Source organism: Belonocnema kinseyi, chromosome 9 (genome assembly GCF_010883055.1).
Source record: "Belonocnema kinseyi isolate 2016_QV_RU_SX_M_011 chromosome 9, B_treatae_v1, whole genome shotgun sequence".
In the NCBI taxonomy this organism is placed as follows: Eukaryota; Metazoa; Arthropoda; class Insecta; order Hymenoptera; family Cynipidae; genus Belonocnema; species Belonocnema kinseyi.
The window spans coordinates 48,275,645-48,299,666 of NC_046665.1; the positions used below are offsets into that span (position 1 = coordinate 48,275,645).

General features: G+C 29.7%; 1 protein-coding gene across 5 annotated transcripts in view; it reads left to right on the forward strand.

Moving 5' to 3' along the window:
• Positions 1 to 24,022, forward strand: part of LOC117179615 (heat shock factor protein-like) — a 46,137-nt gene that overhangs the window by 20,581 nt on the left and 1,534 nt on the right. The window contains exons 5-12 of one of the 5 annotated variants that reach the window (XM_033371606.1): positions 1,484 to 1,566; positions 1,643 to 1,825; positions 2,350 to 2,412; positions 5,936 to 6,505; positions 9,093 to 9,198; positions 13,008 to 13,073; positions 13,743 to 13,842; positions 21,328 to 21,574. In XM_033371606.1, coding sequence (XP_033227497.1) covers positions 1,484 to 1,566; positions 1,643 to 1,825; positions 2,350 to 2,412; positions 5,936 to 6,505; positions 9,093 to 9,198; positions 13,008 to 13,073; positions 13,743 to 13,842; positions 21,328 to 21,560 — 1,404 coding nt within the window. In that variant the 3' untranslated portion in view covers positions 21,561 to 21,574. Of the gene's footprint in view, positions 1 to 1,483; positions 1,567 to 1,642; positions 1,826 to 2,349; positions 2,413 to 5,935; positions 6,518 to 9,092; positions 9,199 to 13,007; positions 13,074 to 13,742; positions 13,843 to 21,327; positions 21,575 to 24,022 lie in introns of all 5 variants that reach the window. The other 4 variants (XM_033371605.1, XM_033371609.1, XM_033371608.1 and 1 more) reach the window with 4 other exon arrangements.

A 24,022-nucleotide genomic window follows, 5' to 3' on the forward strand; every position in this document is an offset into this window, starting at 1 on the left:
GCCGATTTCATGCAATTTTGCTTGTGCAACTAAGCATGAATGAACATGCGCATTGTCGTGATGATAAAGCGGTTTTTTCTTCTTCAAATGCGGTCGTTTTTCGGCGATTTCGATTTTCAATCAGTCCAATAATGATGAATAGTATACTCCGGTTATGGTTTTACCTTTTTCAAGATAGTCCACGAATATTATGCCATGTGCATCCCAAAATACGGAGGCCATAACCTTTTCGACCCATTGTTGCGTTTTTGGACGCTTCGGAGCACTTTGGCCCGGTGGAACCCACTGTTTTGCCTGTTGCGTTGGCTCAGGAGTGTAGTAGTGGATCCAGGTTTCATCCTTGGTTATGAATCGGCACAAAAACTGGGTCGGCTTGCGCGAAAATAATGCCAAATTCTGCTGGGAAGTTGTCACACGAATTTGTTTTTGGTCCACTGTGAGCAAACGCGGCACCCATCGCGCGCAGAGCTTCTTCATGCCCAAAACTGAATGCACGATATTGCCCACACGTTCCAATGATATGCCTACAGCATTAGCTACCTCTCTCAATTTCACTTTGGGATCATTCAACATCATTCATGGATTTTCTCGACATTTTCTGGTGTAGTGACGTCTTTTGGGCACCCAGATTGTTCAGCATCAACTGTGCTCGTACGGCCACAACGAAACTCGGTAAACTACTTATGAATCGTTCCAATCGACAGTGCAGAGTCCGGGTAATACTTATCCAGCTTGGCCTTGGTCTCGGATATCGTTTTCTTGCGAAGATAGTAGTGTTTGATAAAAACTCGAAACTCAGATTTTTCCATATTAAAAAAAAACTCGGAGGCTAGTCGCTTCTCAGTGCTGTAACTTGTAAATGCGTAAACATAAATGGCTAAAGTTTTGATAGGCGTCATTTGAAGGATCAAACTCGACGAAAATGGTTCACATTAGTGAATACTAATGCCATCTCTTAGAATTTGCAGGTACTTATCAGGCTGCCTAGTACTTTGTTAAAAATTAATTTTTTCTTGGGGTAGATACATAATTTTAGTTGAAAATTCAGCTCTTCGGGTAAAAGCTCATCTTTTTGTTTATAGAAAATTAATCTTATTGTTTGAAAATTCAAATGTCTGTTTTTAAAATTGATCTATTTTTTTGTTTGTTGAATATGCACTATTTTTACTTGAAATATTAGGAATTTGAAGCTTTACCATTTAAGTTTTATATTAATACCTACATTAATTTTATTTGATGAATTTATTCCCCTAATTTCGTGAAAAATCTCATATTGCCTGGAATTTCTGTTTATGATTATTAAAAAACGAATCGAAACCTTAAGAAAGAGGGCTAGGGAGAAAAAGGGAAAATTTCGTCCAAATTCTCGATTTTAGGTGTTTTAGGGGATTTTTGAAATTTAGGTGGTTTAAAAGAAAATGGGTGGACTGTGATTTCTGAAGTATTGAGAACTGATTTTTAAGTTCATTTTTCTTATTTCCAGGCTCAAACATCACCCTTGGGACCAGTGATTCATGAGCTAGACATCTCTGAGCACGATTTAGATTCAGAGTACATAGTCGCTGAGTTAGTACCTCTATTTTATTTTATTCGATTCAGAGTCATTTCGAAATATAGTTAACCTTGTCTTTATTTGTTACAGGATGCTAGAAAATCAACAAAATCCAACAGTTCAGAGTCCCGAGCACCAAGCCCAACCGGTCGCGGATGAAGATAATTCCGAGGTTCTTCATTTCTGTGATTCAGTTCAGATTCCCGAAAATATTCAGTGTGTTCCTCAAAAAGAGAGCGATGGCAGAAAGAGACGAGCGAAAGGCAAAAAGAAGTAAGTCCCTTTTTTAAACTAAAAGAGTTGCTAGAAATGCGTTCGAGAATTTTGCAAAAACTCCTTTCTGTGTACTGTTCCATTTACATTTTTGTGTCTTTAACAATGCTGGTTTTTCATGAATTCCTATAAATATTGCCAATCTACACAAACTTGATAAGCATGTTTGGTTTTCCATTGGGTTCAACATTCCTTATAATCCGTTTATTAATAACAAAATAAATCGCATAAATATTTCAATAATAAATAAAAGATGACAATTTTTTTTATTTTAACTATTCAAATTAAAACCATTTTTGCTGTTAGTGTTTCGAATATCAGATTTTTGTATGTTTTGCAAATTTTTAAATAGAATTTTTCGAATTTTAGATACTTGGTGTTTTTAGTTAAAATTTATCTTTAACATTTTTACCGCATAAACAGATGGTTTAGGATTAGAAAGTTATAATTCGGTTTACAAATGAGTAGAGACAAAAATAGTTCGGAACACGTATGGCTTGTAATATGAATTTGAATATTGCTAGGAGGAAAAGCACCGTGCCTATCAAAATTTCGATCCCTTCGACGGAGTCAGGAGAAGAATGCAGGTTATTAATTCACTTATTCGATCGCCTGGTGTTGGTGTTTTATTTTTTAATTTTCAGTCTCTTTTAAAAACTTCGTCGATGTTTTCTCGCTGCAGAATAATTTTTATTTACTTTTATTCACTCTTCTGCATGGATGTTTTGCATACAAAATATTTACTATTTTTTGCTTGATTTTTAATTGCTATAAATTCTTCAGTTTTTGTTCAGTAGAAGTAGTATCAGTATAGGTCTATAATGATTTTCCTACAATTAATTAGTTATTTGTTTCTTGCTATTCTATAAAAACATGATAGAAACTTATTGCAAAAAAATAATGATAAAAATGAAGAATGTAAATATAAATAGAGTTTTAAGGAATTCCAGAGAATTTTTATCAGGAGGTTTTTGAGAAATTAATCCAGGCATTTGGTACTCTTTCACGGTATTAAATAGTTAATGCGCGTTTTTTTAAACATTTAAAAGATTTCCAAACTTTTCCTGGCATTTTAAAAAAATCAAACGAATTTCTAAAGTTTTAAAGATATTTATAGTAAACTTGGGGAAAATAAATAAAATAAATTTTGAAGGGATTCCTAACGATTTTAAATCTTTCAAAAGATTTTAAGGTATTTAAGGGAATTTTACAACGTTAAAGGATTTCAAAGACTTATAGGCATTTAAACGGTGTTTGTTAGGTAACTTTAATGAATAAATTTAATTTAAATTATACGTATCATAATTAAACTTGAAGAGTTTTCGAAAATATTAAAGGAATTCACAAATTGTTGTGTACAATTTATTTGTTTAGAATTTTTATTTTTGTGTTCTTTCTTATGAGATTTTGAGCATTCTAGAATAAATTTGTCTTCTATAGTTTCTCTACTTTTTACATTAATCTCTAATATTTTCGTATTATTTATTCCAATGTTGATTATTCTATCATTGTTTTCTATATCATGATTTTCTATAATAGATTTCCTATCATCCATGGAATCTTTTGTAATCTCGTACATTATTTTGGAATCTTATGTAATCTTATATGATTAGACATTTTTATAAAATCGGAAATTATTATACATTTCGCTGAAAACCTTTTTTGTAGTCATAGACGTATAAAGTAAAAATACTGTGAAAACCCAATTTTTACCTCGTAAATTAGAAACAGATTTTTTCAATAAGGACCCAGGCAAAGATTTTTGTCTTGTCGGAATATAGTTGTAAGGCATTCCAGAAACAAAATCAACAAAAATATTCCTGGTCTTTATATATTTGGATTGAAGTCATCTTAACCAAACCTTTTTCTTTCCTTGTTTTTTCAGCAAACAAAAAAGGGGTAATTAATGCTTTGTTAATTTTTTCCTATTTTATTCACTGAATCGCATTGAAAATTAAAATGTCGACTGATCTAATTTATGTTTACGTTATTCATTATTCGTTACGTAGATCGGCGAAATTTTCTTTTTATCTGTTGCATGGCATTCTTTTCTTTAGAATATGTTGCATTGAATTTAATTTTTAAAATTTAGAATGTATGAAAGAAATTTAAAAGATAAATTATTAATTTTACCATGCAGCATATTTTATCTTTTGTAAACTAGTTTTCCAAATATTAACAGAGTTGCTAAAAAATTCTAATTCCGAAATTTCCTGACTTTCCCTAATTCATTTTTCGTTTTCTCTGACCGTTATAAATTTTTTTTTCAGTGTTTTTAAATTTATTTCAAGAACCTTTAGTGTCAACAGCCAGAATTTTACAAGGGGTCATGCACAAATTGCGTAAGAATTTTGAATGAACTACTTGATTTTTAAACCAAGAAGATTAATTTTCTAAAAAGAAAGACAAATTTTCGACAAAATACTTGAAAATTTAACTAAAAAATATCAAATTTAAGTTTAAAAAATATTTAGAACTAAAAAACGAATATTCAACTAGAGATAAATTTTCAACAAAATACATGAATTTCAACCAAATACATGCACGTTTAGTCCAATAGTTCAGTTTTTAATGAAAAAAGGTAAATTTGTAATTAATTTTTAACAAAAAAAAAAGGAATTTTCAACAAAATAGTTAAACTCTCATCAGACATGAATATTCAACCAAAAAAATGAATTCTCAACCAAAAGTGTAATAGTTGATATTTCCACCAAAAAACATTTGAATTAAAAAAATATATTTCAACAACCAAGCAGTTGTATTATTAGCCAAAGAAGATGAAATTTCTACGATAACAGATGAAGTTTAAAACAAAAAAAAACACAGGAATTTTCAACAAAATAAATCAAATTTGTATTTGTATTTTTTAACTATTTAATGCATGAGTTTTCGACTCAAAAAGATTAATTTTGAACCAAGAATGGAATAATTTATTTACATTTAGAAAATCTAATTTTCCGCCAAAAAAAGAAAGTTTCAATAAAATAGCTCAATTTTCCATTTTTTACACTTAAAAAAGACGAATTTTCAAGAACATTAGTCAGTAAATAAAGAAGAAAAATGTTCATCTAAAATATTGAAATTTCAATCCAAAAAAGACGAGTTATGAAACAACTAATTTTCAAGGAAAAGTGAACAGTTATATTCTCAGGTAAAAACAATTATTTTCTGCAAAATAGTTGCATATTCCATGACAAAAGACGAATTTTCAAGAAAAAAAAAATTGTCATCAAAAATGTTAAATTTTCAACTTAATACCTTTTTTCGAAATTAAAAGATGAAACCTCATCAGAAAAAAATGTGTAACACAGTAGTTCCACTTTTAACGAAGTATGCAATTGCATTTTTAATCAAATAATAAAATTTATAATTAAAAAAGATGAATTCTCAGTTAGAATATATTAGTAGACAATATAATAGTAGTCAGCCGAGAAAAAAAATATAAAAAATTTTGAACTTTCAAGCTAAAAAGTCGGACTTTCCACAAAACAGTTAAGTTTTCAATCCGAAAGTATGAATTTTTATTTTAAAAAAATCTATTTTCAACCATATTGTTGAATACTAAAGCAAAAAAAACGAAATCTTGACAAACAGTTGAGTTTTCATCCAAAAAGGATGACTTTTTGACACAATTGGTTGATTTTTCAAACAAATTATAAAATTGTTATCCAAAAAGTTAGAAAATAAAAAAAATGATAAAGTTATGTTTATTCCCTAAGTTTATAAATGCTTAGTAAGATTTCTTTGAGGGAAGGGGGTCAGAAAAACGCCTGACATAATTTGTGGATCACCCCGAAACTTCAAATTCAGTTTATCTAAAATTCCTTCTTTCAGGTTTTTCCTGACATTTCCTGACTTTCAGAATTCCCTGAGTTGTAGAAAACCTGATTAATAAACTAGATTTTCTCTCGAAAGAACCATCTTGTCAAAAATCTGCTGTCGTTTATATTGAACATACTTTAAATGAGCAAAAGCTCATGTGCTTGAAGTTCTGCACGTTCAAATGAACGAATTTTTTAGTGATTGCAAATAATATGGTTATCAAGAACTTCAGGTACATCAAAAGATGAACTTAGGAAGGAAAACTAGCAATGAAATCTTCCTTTTTAGGGAGGAAACGATCATGGTCGAAGTACCCCAAGAAGAAGAGCCCATACCGATTTTTGAAAGTAATTCGCCAACAACTCCAAAGCCAGTTCCACTGGCAACAGTTAGAAGCTCAAAGTTAGCCGCGATGGCAGCTAATTTGAACAAGGATGTAGAACAGGAATTGGATCCTGATTTATGCAGTGGAGATCTCGACGAGATTGACGAGATTGACGAGATTGAGGAGGAAGTTCGAAACAATCCTGAAATGGTGAAGCTCGAGAATATTCTGATTATTCCAGAAATACTGTCAGATGACAATGCTGAGAGTGGAGAAAATAGGATGGCGAGTAGCACAAGCAGCTTGAGCGATCACAGCAAGAATATCAACAGTCCAAACAGTGTTCAGAGTCTCGACTTTGAGGAGAATGCTGCTAGGGAGCAGGAACAGTTTAATTTTGCTGGTAGTAGCAATAACGGAAACTCGGAGGCTGATAAAAATAAGGAGCCAACTGGGGCAAGCACAAGTGCTTCTACCGATAATTTATCTTTAAGTCGTTTCAATTCCTCTGGCCTGGCAGATGATGCGTACAGGTTAGCTCCAACGTAAGTTGATCTCAAACCATGGGTGCTCAAGATTCGTCGTGAGTACGGGGAAATTTTAGAATTTAATGAGGAGCGGTTTTCCGATCCCTCAATGTGGCTCTTCCTCGATATGAGCTTTATTTGATGAAAATTTGAAGTATTTAAACATGTTTGGGGCCTTAAAAGGGCTCACTTTTCTATTTTATTTATTTCTTAAACTAAATTTGTCAACGTTTTCTACATTTTTAATCTCTTTTAACCAAAAACAGACCTCGGACGCTCATTTAACAAATTAAAAATGCGATGATATTTTAAAAATAGGAAACAGAGAATTAAGTATTTTTTAAATTTTGTGTCCATACAAATTCCTTAAAATATTATTTCTTTTGAAATCCCGTAAAATGCTTTGAAACCTGAAAAATTTAAATTGTATGAAACCCTACGAAATTATTTGAAAACGCTTAATAATGTTGAAATCTCGTTAAATTCCTCGACATTTTTTTTTAAATACTCGAGTAAAATCCCGTAAAACATCTTAAAATTAGTAATCATTTTTCCAACTCCCTTCAAAAATAATAAAATCTTTTAAATCCTCACATAAAATCAGATAAAATTCCTTGAACTTTAGTAAATGCCATACGAATTTGTAGGAATATTTTGAACTATCTGAAATCTTATAAAATACTTTAAAATTTTTTTAATCTGTACGTCTTGAAATCTTTAATTTTATTGTCTTCTAAAATCCCTTTAAAAATATTAAAATCTTTGAAATTCTCTGCGATCCCTCAAAATTACTTGAAATTCGTAGAGATCCCTTAAAATCTTACAGTAAAACTTTTTTTTAGTCCTATCAATCCCTCACATATTGTAAACTTCTTTAAAATCTTTTGAAATGAGGTAAATGTCATAAATACGCTGGAATTTTTTTTAAATCCTTTGAAATTTTCTGAAATTTTACGAAATTATTTGAAACCCCTTAAAAATGTTAAAATCTTGTTAAATTGCTTGGAATATTATAAATTGCGTCAATCTCTTAAATATCCTTTGAATTTCCTTGAAATTAATAAAATGTCTTAAATTTTGTTGTGAAATCCCTAGTTGAGTAAAATCCCGTAAGACATCTCAAAATCAGTGATATCTTTCCAAAATCCATGAAAAAATAATAAAATCTTGAACATTTTCTGAAATCTCGTAAAATCCCATAAACTCTGATAAAACCCCTTGAAATACCTTGAATTCTATATAAATTCTTTTTTACCTTATGGAATCTTATTATATTATGAAATTTTTTTAATCTCTTCACATTTTTGAATCCCTGTACAATATCTTGAAATCATTAATATATTTTTAAATTCCCTTAAAAATGTTTTTAATTTGTAATGCCACTGAGATCCCATAAAATTACTCCCTGATATCTTAAAATTTTTTTAATGCTGGAATCCCTTCAAATATGGCAAAATCTTGGAAATCTCCTCAAACTTTTGATATCCATTATAATTCACTGAAACATATGAGAAACTCATGAATTTTATTCAAATTCTCTGAAATCCATAGAGAATAGTCCAATTTTTTAAATTCTTGTTAATGCATAGAAATTACTTATCATTTTATCCTTATGAAATCTTCAAATCTTTTAAAGGACACTATATTCTGTAAACACTTTGAAATGTTTAAAATTCCATAAATCTTTAGAATCCGGAACAGCCTCCCTTAAAATCTCTTTAAATTTAACTCCATTTTATTTAGTCCCTTTTAGCTTTCGTACCCTATAAAATCTCTTTCAATCTATTGAAATTTAACAATCTCTTAGAATTTTTTGAAATTCCATAAAATCAAAATTTGTTGAAATCCCTTTATGTTATTTAAATAAATCTAGCAAAAAAATTTGTAAAGGCAAAATGAAAAATAGTTTCATCGTTAAAAAAAAGTGTCAATAGTTTCGCGAGATTAAAAATCGAATGCAAATTAATCGAAAAGTGAATTTTTAGTTTTAAATACTTCCAATTTTCAAGCAATATATGTTAAAAACAATAATAAAGCACACATTAGAGGATGAGATAGATTGAAAATATTCCTAAGGGCGATGTGTCTCATAAAATACGAATCAACAGGTAATATACGGTCAAGTATACAATTTATAATTTTTAATGCTCAGTTTTCCGTTCAAGTTTGAAAATTTATTTCCTTTAAATTATCTTAAATCTAAACCAAAAATTTTTATTTCATATCATAAACCAATCTTTAAAGTTTCAGTTCCCTAACATGATGATCTTCATTTCTGCCTTCCTAATTTTGTTTTTCCTTCCCTATTATATTTATTAAGTTTCGGGAAATGAAAGGTATGTAAAGTATATGTAATACAAAAAACTAAATTAGGGGGGATTGAACATAATATTTATAAATAATTTTATTTATAAAACTACGCATGATTCGAAAATTACTTACTTCCTCGTGAGGTAAGAGTCTTGTAAAATATATATCACTTTGCAATAATTTAAGTTTTTAAAATTTTAATTAAAAAATTTTTAATATTGCCTTTGGGGATTATAAACGAAAATAATTATTCTAATATTAATATTTGATTATTTATATTTAGGGACGAAGTCGACAATCATCTCGAAACGATGCAAAGTGAACTGGAAAATTTGCGAGAGATTTTGCGCGGAGAAGGTTACAGTATTGATGCCAACACATTACTTGGAGTACGTAACTATTTTGTCTTAACATTGCTTGAGTCTCTGTGGTTTTATTGATTTCCTGGTAATCCTTGCATCTTCTTTACTTAACTAATCCAAATGTCATCTTCGAATTCAATTATTTAAATAAATACTAATTACACCGGCACACAAAAAAGTGGTCTGTCCGACAGACTGTACTAGCATATCTATATGTTTTTGAGGTCGCTGAATTCGAATCCGGTGTCTAAATAACCAAGTTGGCTCGTATTTTTCTGAAAAACGAAGAAATAGACGTAAAATCGACAAAAACAGCGGTTTTTCAGGTATATTTTTGGGAAAACAAATATTTTCTCGCCCGGTGGACTTAACCAACATATTTATATGTCTTGGGTCGCTGAATTCGAATGTAAGGTCTAAATAACCAATTTGGCTCATCATTTTTCGAAAATCACAAAAATAGACGTAAAATCGGCGTTTACAGCGATTTTTCTTGTATACTTTTGCTACAACAAAATTTTTCATGCCCGGTGGTCTAAATCAGCGTATCCTTATGTTTTTGGGGTCGCTGAAACCGAATCCGGGGTCGAAATAACCAAGTTGGCTCATATTTGATCGAAAAATGCAAAGAGGTAAAATCGACGAAAACAGCGGTCTTTCGTCTATATTTTTGCAAAAAAATGTATCTTCATCCCCGGTGGACATATCCAGCATATCCTTATGTTTTGGGGGTCACTGATTCTGAATCCGGGGTTCTAATAACCCAGTTGGCTCATATTTGATCGAAAAACGCAAAATTACCCATAAGATCGACGAAAACCTTTAAACCTTTACCTTCCTCGACTGGGATTGTCGTTCACTGTAGATTCCCTTTGCATCTCACGTTTCGGGGTTTTTAATTTGCGTTAGTCTTCTTGCATGGCAGTAGTAGGATTTTTTGTAAATAGGTTTTATTTACTTTTAGCGTTACCCAGGAACAACGACGTGGACGTACTAAATTCTGTTCCCTTTTGGGTGCTTTATTACCGTGAGTCCCCTTGCTTCTCACGCTTATAGCGTTCTTTTATTTTTTATTCTTCTTTATGTCGCTTGTATCGAACTTTTTGTCCTCAAAAGACCTACGTAATGGGTTTTGCTTTCGTTTGGGACCTTGATTGACTTGCGTTTTTCGAAAATATATGAACCAACTCGATTATTTGGACCCCGGATTCGGATTCAGCCACCCAAAAAACATAGATATACTGGTAAAGTCCACCGGTCATGAAATTTTTTTTCTTTTGCAAAAATATACTTGAAAAATCGATGTTTCCGTCGACTTTCCATATATTTTTGCGTTTTTCGATAAAATATGAGCCAACTAGGTTATTTGAACCCCGGATTCAGAATCAATGACCCCAAAAACATCAGGATATGCAGGATAAGTCCACTGGGGATGAAGATATATTTTTTTTGCAAAAATATACACGAAAAACCGCTGTTTTCGTCGATTTTACCTCTATTTTTGCATTTTTCGATCAAATATGAGCCAACTCGTTTTTTTTTACCTCTGATTCGGATTCAGCGACCCCAAAAACATAAGGATATGCTGATTTAGACCACTGGGCATGAAGAATTCTGTTGTTGTAAAAGTATATAAGAAAAATCGCTGTATTCGCCGATTTTACGTTTATTTTTGCAATTTTCGAAAAAGTATGAGCCAAATTGGTTATATGACCTCAGATTCGAATTCAGCGACCCAAAAGAAATATAAATATGTTGGTTAAGTCCACCGGGCGAGAAAATATATTTTTTTGCAAAAATATACCTGAAAAATCGCTGTTTTTGTCGATTTTACGTCTATTTTTTCGTTTTTCCGAAAAATACGAGCCAACTTGGTTAATTGGACACCTGATTCGGATTCAGCGACCCCAAAAACATATAGATATGCTAGTGTAGTCTGTCTTACAGACCACTTTTTTTGTGTGCCCATGTTATTGTTCTTCAACCCGAGACTGATTTTTTGAGTTATCTTAACTCAACGATTATTATAAAATAACAATTCCTGTTCCAAAAACTAGTTATCAATGCACCATCAGAGATTCGTCCTGCTTTTCATTTATTTATCTCATATTATTTCCACGTCCAGGGTGTCTACCCTATCTGGAAAATCTGGAAATATCAGGGAATTTTGTAGAGAGCGGGCTTACTTTTTTTTTTAAATTGCAATATGAAATTGTCTAACAATGATTCTTCATTTGTAAAAGTGGCTTCGTATTACTGTATTTAACTATTTTGTTAGAAAATTCTATTTTTTGTTGAAAATTGATCGTCTTTAGTTTAAAATTCAAGTATCTGGTTGAAAATTCTTTCTTTTTGGTAGAAAATTAATCCGCTTGGTTGAAAATGCATCTTTATGCTTGAAAATTCCAGTTTGTTTGCAATTTCTCTCTCTTCCCCCCCCCCCCCCTCTTCACTGAAAATCCTTTTTTAGTTGAAAATTTAACTCATGTTGAAAACTCGTCCTTTTTGGTTGAATTCCTGCTGTTTTTGATAAAAATTAAAATCTTTTTTTGTTGGAGATTCATCGTTTTGATTAAAAAATCATGTATTTTGTTTAAAAATCGTTTTTTTGTTGTTGTAGAAATGAATCTGCTGAGTTGAAAATTCATCTTTTTGGTCGGGAGTTCAATTTTTCCTCTTAAGATTCATATTTTAGTTAAAAATTCATCTTTTTGGTTTAATATTCAGTTTTTCCAGTTAAAGTTCATCACTATATGAAAATTTAACTATTTTTTCTGGAAAATAGTAATTTCGTGGATAACAATTTTGTTTACAGAAAATTTAACTATTCCAATTGAATATACGATGATTTTAGTCAAAAATTCATCTCTGTAGTTAAATATTAATTTTTTTTAAACTAAAAATTTAACTATTCAATTCTTGTTTGAAAACTTATGGGTACTGTTCAATTGAAAATTCGTCTTTTTGGTAAAAATTAATCTTTTTGATTGAAAATTCCATTACTCTAGTTAAATATTCCATAATTTTATTCGAAGATTCATTTATTTTCTTTCGTTTTTTAGATTATTTGTGTGAAAATTCAAATATTCCAGCTAAAGATTCATAATTTTAGTTGAAAATTGATTAGTTTGATGGAATATTAATGGTTTTAACTAAAAATTTCACTATTCAATTTTTCGTTGAAAATTAATCTTTTTTAGTTCAAAATTCAACTATTTGTTTGAAAATTCGTCTTCTTCAGTTGAAAATTCAACTATTTTGTTGAAAATGTATAATTTTGTTGAAAACCCTTCATTTTTTTTAGAACGTTCATCTTTTTGTTTGAAAATATTAATCTTCTTGCGTGAAAATCCACCTTTTTGGTTAAAAATTTATCACTTTGGTTACAAATTTGTTGCTTTTTATGACAAATTTTTTAACTAAAAATTCAACAATTCCATTTTTGGTTAAAAGCTAATCTAAATATGTACTGAATTTTTTAGTGTTATTTCATTATTCAATTTATCAATGGTGCCAATATTTTTAAGAATATCTTGTAATATAATTTGTCAAAGCTTTCTAAATTAAATCTAAATCTAAATCGAAATCGTCAGGAAATTCTTTTCCAGGATTTGAGTAGACACCCTGGCACCTAATCTTGGAAATTCTCTCGATTTTGTAACTAACAAAAATAATGCATAGATAGGTATAATGAACAACACTTTCTTACGTGAATCTTATTCTCCAATTTGTAAACAAGTAATTTAATTTTCCTTACAAAGAAATAAGCACACCCACCAATTGAATGGGAAAGAAAACCTTTATAGTTCCATCGAATTAATATTTGTATCATACAGGCTGGAAATATAATGATTCAACCGAAAAACGAGGAGCTTTTCCTGATACAAAACAAGGCGCATGATGTGAGTCAATTTTGCACACGATTATAGGAAAATTCTTTAAACGAAACAAACTCATTTTTCCTCAAATTTGAAAGTTTCTCTCTTTATTTGTATTTACGTTCTCGAACTTCTGCTCTGGGAGACTAAACGTTTTCTTTGAATATTCTTGACTGCTCATGCGAGTCTTATTGATTGATAAATCGCATATAATTTCTCAGTTGATTATACAAAGCTCATGTCGAAATATTTCCAAAATATATTGGAAAATTAAATTCAATAAAATTCGAATAATTCGCTTCAACAATTCTGTAGCTATAGCTGTTGTCGGAAATCTGTTCGTTTAGCGCATCATATTTCCAATATGAAATTTCAATCACTGAATATAACTAATATTTCAGAAAGGTTTGGGAGCTCAAATGACTAGATAGGTAAAGTACATCTCCATCAAGATGAAAGTTTAAGTTTTCTAACATCTCTTGTAGCAATTGACTAAAGAATCTTTTCTAGAGGACTCCCAACTTTTTTGATCAGTGATACCTAAAGCAGTCTTGTTCAAACGAAGAATATCTGTAACTTTCATTATTTACTAATCATAAACTATTCTATAATAATTATTGTTCCACGTATTACTGCTTTTCGGGAGGTGAATCTAACTTTTATGGTTTATGAGTTTTGTATTCTGTGTTTTAGTTGTTTGGGAACGAAGATCCGATGTCGTTTGGAATTCCTATGAACCCGGAGTTGGATCCACATTCCAATAAGGGAGATAAGGACGAAGGAGAAACCAACGGTAAGGAATATTTCTTTTCTCGATTTAATTTGACTTTGCGCCTTTATATTTTCAATTATTAACGAGGGGCACAAAATTAAAAAAAAAGAAGATAACTTCGAGATCTCTTTGTGATTTTTATATTTTTTTGTAATCACTCACCGTCGCGGCTCTCCCTCTACGTGATGGCATCCGGCTTCCTATCCTTCAGATTCTAAAAAAAATATTTTAATCAATTACAAATGGTAAAATCCGAAAAAATTAAGTTGTAGAAATGAAGTCGTTGATGAAAAAAGGGCCCATATCAGATTCCACACGCTTTCCCTTATTACAGTGAAAGATTCATCATTTTTGTTTAAAATTGATCTTTTTTGTTTCGATTCTAAAGCCTTGCTAGTTAAACAAATATAACCAATAAATTCAAACTTTATCAACTATTTTTCATTTTTCACTTCAAATTAATGGTATAATAATTCAACGCTTTTATTCAATTTCAATTCCTATTTATATATTATTTCGGTAGAAAACTAATCATCTTGGTTGAAAATGATATTTTGTGTTGAAAATTTCTATGTTCGGGTTCAAATTTCAACTTTTTTATAGAAAATTCGTCTTTTTGGTTTAAAATGTCAATAGTTTGGTAAAAATATGCAACTATTTGATTGAAAACGTAACTGTTTGGTAGAAAAGCCCTCCTTTTGGCTTGAAAATTCAACAGTTTTACAGAATTTCAACTACTTCGTTGAAAATTAACTTTTTTTGTTGTATATATTCATATTTTGGGCGTAGATATTCAACATTTTTTATTAATTTTTTCCCAGAGCATAATCTAACGTGCAGCTCTGCACAAGTGTGCAGTACTGAATGGAAAGTGTGATTTTTTTTTGTTTTGTTTTTTTTTTGGTTTTTTTTTGTTTTTGTTTTTGTTTGTTTTTTTTTTTTAGTTTTCGTGTAAAGGCTGGGCCGTGCAGTTCTGAAATTTGCTTAGATTATGCTCTGTTTTTTCCTTTCTTGTTTGAAAATTTAACTCCATTTTTGAAAAATCGTCTTTTTGGTTAAAAAAATATAACTTTTTTGTTAAAAAAGTGTCTCTTTTGCATGAAAGTTTAACTGTTTGGTTGTAAATGCAACTGTTTGGTTAGAAATCATTTTGTTTTGATGAAGTTTATTATATCAACACGAGCTTGGTACATTATTTACAAAAGAAGGGTTTGACTCGATTTAAAGAATTGCTGGAAAAAGGCTCTGTAAGTCCTTTTTCTATCAGTGGCCTCAAATGTTTAAAAAATAATAATGTTGCCTGAAAACGGAATCCAAATTGCAAGATGTTCCCTGACCCTCGAGCTCTTAATAATCCCAAATTGAAAACTTCGCTCCGAATAAACAAGCAAGAATTTCACGAAGAAAATTTGAATGTTACAATAATCATAAAAATTCGATTAAAAATATTATTTAATACTGTATTACAAAATAAAAATATCCATATAATAAAAATTATACTTAAAAGATGTCACAAAAACTTTGTAGAAAATTCAAGTATTTGGTAAAAAATGTAATCATTTCGTAGAAAAATTAATTATTTTGTAACAAATTAAATATTTGATTCAAAAGTCATCTTTTTTGGTCGAAAATTCAACTGTTTTTTTGAAAAATCGTCTTTTGGATTAAAAATTAATCATTTTGGTATAAAAATTATTGGTTGAAAATTCGTCTTTTTTGTCTTAACAACAACTATAAAAAAACCTAGTTTTATCATATGGAATCGTTTGGTGGTGTTTGGTAGCCCACTTTTGACATTTGGTGGTCAAAATTGAAAAAGTTATCGAATTCTCAAATTTGACGTGCTAACTTCACGCTAGCACCTCACTTTTTAATATTTTTGAAAATTTCTTGCGAGAATCGTTTGGTGGTGTTTGGTAGTCCATTTTTGACGCTTGGTGGTCAAAATTGAAAAAGATATGGAACTTTGAAAAAAATGACCAGCACCCCAAAGTTTTACTATTTTGAATTTTTTTGCACCAATCGCTCCAAAATCGTCTGGTGGTATTTGGGAGTCCACTTTTATCGTTCAAGAAGTAAAAATACCGAAATTGTAATTTTTATAATTTTTTAAAAAAATCACAGGTGTCAGCGCGCAGATGTTTCCGCGCATGCGGTCGCGCGGGGTACTCGTGTACTTGTCATTGGCGCGAAAGTTTTAAAACTAAAGAATGCCAGAAATACGACAGAAGATTAAAAAAACAACAGAAGAAGCGAGTAAACGACCAGAGCTGACTATCGAGAGAATATACCAAAATTTGAAAAAGCCAGAGTCATTAGACGAATTGAACTCTACTTCAAGATCGAGTTTTTCATTACTAAAATATTCTAGTATTTTATTAATTTATTAAGAATACTGCCCTGCACATTACTGAAAACTAACTTCACACATGTGAAAACTATCTGTATTGTCTATATAAAATACTAAATCTGAAAGTATTATTGAGTGAAAATAAGATAATTTTTGGTAAAATTGATTCTTTTTTTCTAGATTCTTGCTAATTTTTGTATTTTAATTATTTATTTTCAATCAACTAATGTTATCATTGCCGCAATTATTTTCCCACATTGAAAAAACAAACCCACTGGATACTACTTTGTTTTATTTATTTTGTGTCGCATGACGTAAGAAAATTTATTTTCTTTCAGAATCTGTAAAGTGATCATCTCATGTTTTTATATTATGATTCTCTCCTGTAACGCCCTTCTCGTATGAGATAGATGGCAACTAATAAATAATGTATCGTTTAATTGTGGAGAACAACGCATGTTAACTAAATGGTGGTACTTATAATAACAAATTTTATTCTGTACAAAAATTACTCAAATATAACTTTATTTCTTTTTCTTAAAATATAAAATTAATGTTTTTAATTAAAAAAACTGTTTTTATATAGTATTCCATAAAAATAATATCACATATGTTATATTAATTCTATGTCACATAATCTTTCTGTGAACTTAGGAATTAGTCAACATAGTATTTTATGTTTAACTGTTTATAATAAGTTATCTTGAAAAGTTAAAGTTAAAGTAAAAGAGACAATGGAAATTTGACCCCTTAGTCGACCTTGCCTTAAAGATTTTGGATGTATGTTGCAACGTCAAAATTCGATTTCCTTATTTTACCCTATGAATATTATAATTAGTTTTTTTTCGCTCGGTAGCGATACTCATTTTTCAAATACAATTATGAATCGATGAAGTAAAACGAACAGATTAAATTGTGACCTTAGAACATCGATCGAATACCCTTAAGATCTAAAACTCTGCAAAGCGTTAATAAAGTATCAAAATGAATTTCTTATTATATAAACTTCTTAAGTTTTTTTACGTAATTTCTTACGTTTAAAGAATACTGCAATTTTAAAAATAAATTAACCGCGTTTAAATTTAGGCTAAAGCTATTCTTTGGTTTAAACGGAGTTCGGACTTAACTTCACCTACATATTTAGAACAAAAAGAAAAGAAGAGTTTTCAATTTCAAAAAATAAAGAGAAAACTAAGAAAAAAATGTAATTAAATCTCAATCATCTTGAATCAAAGTTTTCAGTCGCCAAGTGTTAACAAAAAACAGGAAAAAGTTCCGCATAAACTAAATTTCCACCCTAGTTCCAAGCATTTTCATTTGAATTTACAGGCAAAAGTTGGTGTTGATTTTCTACGAAAAGAAAATCTGCGTTTGAATAGTCAAATCCTGCCTCTGGACCTTACTTCGAATTCAGAAAGGAGAAATTATTGTTAATCTCTTCCACCCTGATCTGAGAAATAGAGTTCAATCCGTCCACTGACTGTGGATTTTTCAAATTTGGGTCTATTCTCTGAATAGTCTGCTCTGGTCGTTTAATCGCGTCTTCTGTTGTTTATTTTTAAATGTTCTGTTGTATTTCTGGAATTCTTTAGTTTTAAAACTTTCGCGCCAATGAAAAGTACACGAGTACGCGGGCGACCGCATGCGCGGAAACATCTGCGCGCTGACAATTGTTATTTTTTTAGAAAATGATAAAAATTACAATAATTTCGTTATTTTCAATTATTAAACAATAAAAATGGACTACCAAATACCACCAGACGATTTGAAGCGATTGGTGCAAACAAAATTCAAAATATTAAAATTTTGGGGTGCTGGTCATTTTTTTCAAAGTTCCATATCGTTTTCAATTTTCACCACCAAACGTCGAATATGGACTACCAAACACCACCAAACGATTCCCGCAAGAAATTTTCAAAAATATTAAAAAGTGAGGTGCTAGCGTGAAGTTAGCACCCCAAATTTGAAAATTCGATAACTTTTTCAATTTTGACCACCAAACGTCAAAAGTGGGCACCGAAAACCACCAAACGATCACCAAACGATTCCATATGATATAACTAGTTTTTCATAGTTGCTGTGTCAACTTCACGTCGATCATAAAAGAAAAGAAATTCAGATTAGAATATTTAACAGCATTATTTTGCTAAAGCAATGAATACATTAAACATTAAAAATAAAATTCGTATCATCTACGAGCATTTTCAATTATTTTTCTTCCATTTGATCAAATACAAGCTATCCATGCGAGCTATAAATGCGAAACTTTTACATTTTTCTAAGTTAAAAAATATCTTGCAAAATAAATGATAAAAGTGTTTAAACTTGTATCCACTTGCACCCCCCATTTTCCGATTATTGAAAATTAATAGGTTAGGTTAGAAACTTTGAAAACATCGAGAAATTTCCGGCGCTAAAGTAAATTCCGAGAATTGAAGCGAAAAATATATTACCGGGTTATAACCAGTTATAACCCACGTAGACCATACAAAAAGCAAAGCAACCTGAGACATTTTTCCCAACGCGCCATTGCGAAATTGAGATTCTAACCCCGCATCGCAAATGTCGAAAAACACCACAATTTCAAACTTGATTTATTAAAGTATTTAGGCAATTTTAGTCTCCAGCCGTTCCGACAAACGAATCGTGTAAAATTTTTTTTTAAAATTGACGAAAATAATTATTTTTTTGACCTAAAATTCCGGGATCGGCACTTCGAACGCGATTTTTCAATTTGCGATTATTGGCATTTCTGGGCTTGTTTTAACTCAATATTTGCAAATTTAGAACCGGAGAGTTCACAGCTTTTTATTTTCGTACGGTATAATCAACGTAAATTGGAAATTATTGTTGTTTTCTAATAAGCTCTTTAAAATAGGCGTACCGCTTCAGAAAAAAATCCGGGAATATTCAAATAGTGTATTTACCAATCGATTGACATTCTCAGAAATCATAAATTTAGGATTTTCAGAACATTTTTTTTTTTAATCAGGGTATTTTTTCTATAGTGAGCGTGATTTTTATTTTTATTTTAATATAATATTAAGTAACCATGTTTTTTTATTTGTGAAAGAAGCTTTATATTACTTGTCTTTTCTTCGTTGAAGTCAACCTTTTTTAATTTGAAATAAACATATTTTCTGGTTGAAATATCAACTAGTGCATTTTTTGTTGAGAATTCATCTTTTTGAAAAAATATCCAACTAAATACTTAGTTGAAAGTTAAATTATTCTGTTAAAAATTAAATTTTGGTTAAAATATTCAACTATTACAGTTAAAGATTCATAATTTTTGTTTAAAATTGATCTCTTTTGTTTCGAAATTTACGAAATTTAAATTAGACCACAATCCAAACTAAAAATCCCAATTAACGTCCAATAATCAAATTAATGCAAAATCATGTTAAACAAAACAAGAATCCAACGACCAAATTTGGACCACAACGAATAAAAGAAAACCAAAGAATCAAATGAGGGTCAGTAGGCCAATCTGTTGTAAACACAATATCAATATCTGTCACAATTACATCAGAAATAGAGAAAGTAAAAGAAAAACAGAATTCATGAAACAGCTACGTTATATGTAATTAATGATATTAGCATAACTTTTGTTCAACCCATCCAAATCGGGTTTTAAATTAACAGATAACTTTTTTGTTTTTTAATATAAAGCATTTCCATGAATTCCCTCTTTCTCTCATTATTTTCACTATGCAAAATTTGAACATGATCCCAGTCAAACTCATGGTGAACACCAACAAATGCCTTTGTATGTCCGGCAAGAACACTTTTTTAACAGCGTCCTAAACGAACATCACTTTTGTTTTCCTCTATCCTAGTATTAAGAAGTCTGCCAGTTTGTCCCACGTAATTCATCTTACAGATCCTGCAAGTGATCTTATAGACAACACCACCCTTTTCAAAATTATCTAAAGAATCTTATAAAGGGTGGTGTTGTCCATAAGATCACTTGCAGGATCTGTAAGATGAATTACGTGGGACAAACTGGCGGACCTCTTAATACTAGGACAGAGGAACACAAAAGTGATGTTCGTTTAGGACGCTGTTAAAAAAGTGTTCTTGCCAGACATACAAAGGCATTTGTTGATGTTGAACATGAGTTTGACTGGGATAATGTTCAAATTTTGCATAGTAAAAGTAGTGAGAGAAAGAGGGAATTCATGGAAATGCTTAATATTAAAAAACAAAAAAAGTTATCTGTTAATTTAAAACCCGATTTGGATGGGTTGAACAAAAGTTATGCTAATATGATTAATTACATATAACGTAGCTGTTTCATGAATTCTGTTTTTCTTTTACTTTCTCTATTTCTGATGTAATTGTGACAGATATTGATATTGTGTTTACAACAGATTGGCCTACTGACCCTCATTTGATTCTCAGGTATCAAAGGGAGAGCACCTGTTCGTGGGTGCTGTCAATTTCTACCACTTAAATTTTTCTAGACTTGATAAGGGTACTGTACGAGTACCGAAACGTTGGTAATGCGAATTTATTTATTTATGTTTTTTATTTTATTGTAATTTGATGATAATAAAAATGAAAAAGACGAAAGAAAGAAAAGGAAGGGGAGTGTATTGATGAAAATTTTATGGTTTGTTGAAAATTTATATCTTGAGGTTGATAGTTTAACCGTTTTGTAGAAAAGTCGTTTTCTTTTTTCCTTGGAAATTCTACAATTTTGTAGACATTTTTTTTTCTTGAATAAAAAATCGTTCTTGGTAGAAAATTCCACTTTTTTATTAAAAATTCGTCTATTTGGATCAAAATTTATCTCTTGATATAAAGTTCACATTTCTTGGTTCAAAATTCAACTATTTTCTTGAAAATGCAATATATTTCGACTTGGAATCTTAGAAATTTGGTACCTACATATATTTTTTTAAAGTATTTATTTTCCTATTAGGTCCATATTTTCTTTTAAAAAATATCCTGTCTCCCCTGTTTTTTATAACATTTTGGACTGTGAAATCTAAAATTAGTTAATAAAATAAAAATACTAATTTTTGAATTATTTCAATCTGTAATATTGTAAATCGTCCATTCCAAATGCGTCGGAAATTAAATTTTTTAATGAAATTAAATGGAACTTTTTAATACAAAAAATTAATAAAAAATTACATTTCTTTTTGTAGATGGAAGTAATGGAAACAATGGAGAACTCATGGCTTATAATCCGATCCCAACTTTAATGGATTTCGACGATGATATGTTTCTAAGCGCCGCAATTTCACCTGCCACAAATTCTGCCACAGATATCAGACCCACCGGTGCATTCAGTTCCGATCCTCTGGAATTGGGAGATAGTAAAAATTCGATTCTGGATTCACTGATCGCAGCGAATAACGATCAGGATTCGAATACATAAATTACTCTTTCATGGTAAGACTCACAAAAATTTCCCCTTTAAATTCATTTTTTTTTCCATTATATATTTTCAGGAATTACAATCAGTCTCCTAGGTCCCCTTTTCCCCTATTTTTCTCAAAATCTCTATATTTGAGAAATTTGTGGAGTTTTTTACATAAGAAAAAAAGTTCCAATTAATTCTTTAAGAGGAAAAAAATAGAAAAGAAATCTAGCATGATTTTATAATATTAAATTTTAAATAAAATGTGCTTTTATTGTCCTTTCTAAAAAAGTCCCGAAAATCCAGCAGTAATTTTGGTTGAATACCATCTTTAATTTTTTTTACTACCAGTTGTTCTATGTAATAAAATTTTTAATTAAATCTAAAAATAAAAGTTTTTAATATGAAAAATCATAGAACGCCCTATGCGAATTGAGAAACATTTTTATGCTTTGTCATACTTTTGCGCGTTTAAATTAAAACTTTCAAATTGTCTAATAAATTACTAAAAATTTTATACATGATTTATGACAGTGCTTTTCGATGGAAATTAGTTAATTTGAAAAAGAATTCTAATATAAAATCAAAAACTTTCGAAAAAGACTTAAAGTTGATAAAATATTTAGGTTTTGTAAGGTTTTTTACGATAATTAACATTTTAAAACGAAAATTATTAGATTTTAAAGGTTTTTAATTTTTAAACGATTTTAGGTTATGATACCGTTGGCGTATTTCATTTGAGATTGATATTGAAAAAAATAATTGAATTAAATCATGTTTGTATTTCAAAAATCATTATATTTCAAAGCATATTTATAATATTTAAACAATTTTGGTTTACGTTGTTGTTGTTGTTATTGTATATTGAAAATTGGTATTTAAAAAAATGTATAATCTTTTAACAATTTTGGATCAAATTAGTTTCAGTAATCTTTCGTTAATTTAGTGTTTTAATTTCAAAGAAGATTTTTTATCATTTTTGTATAATTTTAGTTTAAGCCAATGTTTTTTTGATCGAAAATATCGATATAGATTTATTAAAAAATGATTTAAAGTTTTGGAACAATTAAAAGGTTATGACGTTGTTCGCCAGAAATAGGTTAATTTAAACAAATATCATTCAATTTAAAAAAACATATTTACAATTTAGAACAATCTTTTGTTATGTCATTGTTTTTTCTCGAAAATTTAAATTTTTTTAATAAAAAAACATGCTAAGATTGTTCAGATTTTCATTCAATTTAATACTGGATGTCGGTATTTTAATAAAAAATCATTGGATTTCTAAGATACACATTTTATAAACAATTTTATGTTATGTTCGTGTTTGTTACCGGAAATCAGCCTTTTTCGAAAATCACAAATATTCCCAGTTTTCAACATTTTTCGGTTATGTCAGCGTTTTACACCAAGAAGCTTTATATTTTAAAGTTTCATAATGTTACGACAATGTTAGGTTACGTTAGAATTTTACAATAATAACGCTAATAACTGATGTTTTAAATAAAAAATCATTATAGTTGGAAAAAGATTTGAATTTTTCAAACAGCTTCAGGTTATATTAACGTTTTGTTTTTTACATAAAATTGGTTATTTTCATCAAAAATAACAAAATTTCGGGGTAGATTTACAATTCTGAATAATTTTCTGTTCCGTCGTTTTAGTATTTTTCGTCGCAATTGTTGGTATTTTCAATAAAAAATCATTAGATTTAAATTAAATGATTTTTGTTTAAAATAACAAAATTTATAAAGTTGAGCAATTGTGTTTTTTGCCACGGATTCAAATTTGTATTAAAAAACCATTCGCTTTCAAAGCAGATTCAGAATTTTTAACGAGGATAGTTACTTTGTTTTTTTACATCCAAATTTGTATTTTAAAACAAATCATTATAATTTCATCAAGAATCTTTGAACAATTTTGGCCGATTTTGGATTATGTTAGTGTTTTTCGTCGGAAATATCGATAGATTTCAAAAATTTTTTACAATTTTAAAACAATTGAAAGTAATGCTAATGTTTTTTAAACTGGAAATGAGTTATTTTAAACAAAAATCATTAAACTTCAAAGAAAATTTACAATGGACAAAAATTATTATCTTTAATTAAAAAGTCATAATATCTTTTAGATTATCATTCAGTCTTTAAATTCAAAATTTTTGGTTTTATGGCCGTCTTATGCCGGAAATCGGTACTCTTAACCAAAAGTTGTAGGCTTTCAAAGAAGCGAAAATGTTTTTGAACGATTTTAGGCCATGTTCGTGTTTTTCACCGTAAATTAAGTTTTAGGCACTTTTTCCTAAACAGTTTTAGGTTGTGTTAACATTTCCCGTCTAGAATTGATTTTGTTATATAGATTTTAAAGTATATTTACAGTTTTTCAACAACAATAGAGTATTATAGTGTATTTTCACCGGAAATCGGTTATTTTAAACAAAAATCATTTGACTTCAGAAACTAAACCGACAATTCGGAACAAAT